The sequence below is a fragment of the Vigna unguiculata genome, chromosome 9 (genome assembly GCF_004118075.2).
Source record: "Vigna unguiculata cultivar IT97K-499-35 chromosome 9, ASM411807v1, whole genome shotgun sequence".
In the NCBI taxonomy this organism is placed as follows: Eukaryota; Viridiplantae; Streptophyta; class Magnoliopsida; order Fabales; family Fabaceae; genus Vigna; species Vigna unguiculata.
This window is the reverse complement of record NC_040287.1, coordinates 31,166,985-31,169,298: the sequence shown is the minus strand read 5'-3', so window position 1 is coordinate 31,169,298 and position 2,314 is coordinate 31,166,985. Positions and strand designations below refer to the sequence as shown.

The 2,314-nt window shown below is 37.4% G+C and overlaps 1 protein-coding gene across 1 annotated transcript; it reads right to left on the bottom strand.

Moving 5' to 3' along the window:
* Positions 1 to 239: 239 nt before the first annotated feature.
* On the bottom strand, positions 240 to 1,980 carry LOC114164648 (protein RKD4). Its single transcript, XM_028049385.1, has 3 exons — positions 1,714 to 1,980; positions 997 to 1,534; positions 240 to 636 (listed from the first exon to the last, which is right to left on the bottom strand). Exons 1-3 carry the CDS (start codon positions 1,809 to 1,811, stop codon positions 472 to 474), a joined length of 801 nt encoding a protein of 266 aa, XP_027905186.1. The 5' UTR covers positions 1,812 to 1,980; the 3' UTR covers positions 240 to 471.
* Between the last annotated feature and the right edge of the window lie 334 nt (positions 1,981 to 2,314).

Here is a 2,314-nt window from a genome sequence, read left to right as displayed (position 1 = left end):
TTTTTGTAAATTAATTAAGAAACGTATTTGTAAGATACTCTCCTAGAAGCAGGAATTTGGTCATAGGATTATAAAAGATGTTAACAAATTGCATAAGCTTGGTTAATTAAACCAGTGGTGACTCAGTTATTTTGGGAAGAGAAATCAGTTAATCGTTTTAACCGGTTTCTGGGTAGTTGTAGAAGAATAAAGCATATAATAATAGTAGGAATTAATGGACAATAATACTTCACAACAATAGCAACTCATATCATATAGGTTCCAAAAGTAAGATTGTAAGTATTAAAAGACATGATGTAAAGAGGTCATGAACAACATGAGTTGTGAAGTCAAATCAGTTTCCTAATTCACAATATGAACCTATGTTACCTAGTAGAGTCTCCAACATCCTATTTTATGTAATGTTTCAAATCTCTATATACTCCTATTCCTTTCATGTTCATCCTCGAATTCCTGGCATAACCATGAAGGTCAAGCTTGGAGTGTCATACCCATAAACCTTCTCCTCTTGTAATTAGCTTTGAAACAAGCTTGCCTCAGCTTCTTGGCTTTTGCATTTAATTCCAGACCTGGTAATTTTTCCAACAACCTTTTATGCTTCTCCAACATGGAAACCTCGTCTGCCAAACCCAATTCCTGCACCACATACCAACCACTTTCAGCCATTGACCACAGAAAAGTAATAAAATCAGTGGTTAATTAGTTTTCACGTTGGTTTTCTTGTCACCTTCACTGCCCTTTTATGGGGCACAAACTATTCCAAAACAGTACAACCTACAAAGTTCTTAATTATGATTCCGCGTGGGGTCCAACTCCTACAATTGTAAACTCAGGATTTCTCAGCAAACAAAAGCAACATAGTTTACTGGTCCAGTAATTAAGACACGGGAAATAAGGTAACAAAAAGATAATGTTGTTTCAGTCGATGCTCATTAAATGGTAGAGATATACTCACACTCATACATAGGACATGACAAGCATGTCTAGGTACATTACCTTAACATTCTCGATGAGTAATTGCAAGCTCTTGAGTTTCCTATGGGGCCACCTCATGATGTTAAGCTCCCTGCACCTTCTCTTCAACATGGTTAACCCCACATTCATTTGCTTAGCAGCTTCATTAATGGGAACATCAAAATGCTTCATTATCTCCTCAAATTCCAGAGCACATGGCTTCTTCTTCTTCTTCTTCTTACTGTTACTACCAGCACGAGGCACTAGCATCTGCTGAATATTCTGCACCTCCTCTTTCTTCACACAAATCGCAGACCCATTTTCAATCGCCAATAAAGCATCCCCAAAACCCTTCTCGCGACCGCAATGATGACTTTCTTCGGGAACAACAACAATGTTCAAGGGCTTCTGCTCCACCTCCTCCAAATCTTCACCCAGGGGTGGGAGGCTAAAATCGAGGTCTAGGTTTTCCAAATCTGGGAACTCGTTCAAGCAAAGTTGCTTACTTGAATACGGCAACTGCTGTGTCCAATCGTGACCGGAAAAACCCTCTAATGGTGGAAGTGAAACCTCCGTCGTTCTGAAGTCAAATACACCATTAAAATACCACTCATCCAAAAAAAAAAAAACAATATAGTACTGTTTATCGTATAAGACAAAATAAAACAAAGAAAGTTCCAATCAACCTCGAAAGTCACGAGAAACTGTTCCATAGGAATAATACTAAGCAAAAAAGACAGTGAAGAAAGAGGAGCTTACTTATCTGTAGGGCATAGTTGAGCAGAGAAAAAGCATGAGCTGAAAGTCTGAGGAATGATTTCAAGATTGGGGAAATCATGTTCGGAGACAAAGTTCATATTGGAGAGAAAGAGCAGATTGCAAATGGGTTTGGAGGGACTAAGGAGAACGCGGAAAAAAGAGAGTATTTATAAACGTGTGTGTCTGTGTGTGAGGGGATGTGTGGTTTGGGAAAAGAGGGGGTTACGATTTTCAGACCAACTCTTCTTCAGTTTAATTTTGGAGACATTGAACCCGCTACCTTAGATACATCATACTCATACTCATATTCATATTCATTTGACTTTGCATTAACCTTAATTACTAATCAAACAAGTCATCACAACCAGCTTTATTCATCCAATCTCACTCATCTCCTACATCTGCTGCATGCTTATCTAATTTTAATCACAGATTAATAATTTCGTTATAGAGATAATGTTCAGAATCTGAAACAAAACTTTTCTTTTGAAGAATAATCTTCCTAACAAATTCATAATTAATTATCAAGAAAAAAAAAATCAAACCCATATTTGTTATCATGTGATGGAAGTAAGAATGTTAGTGGTGCGAGATTTGTGAT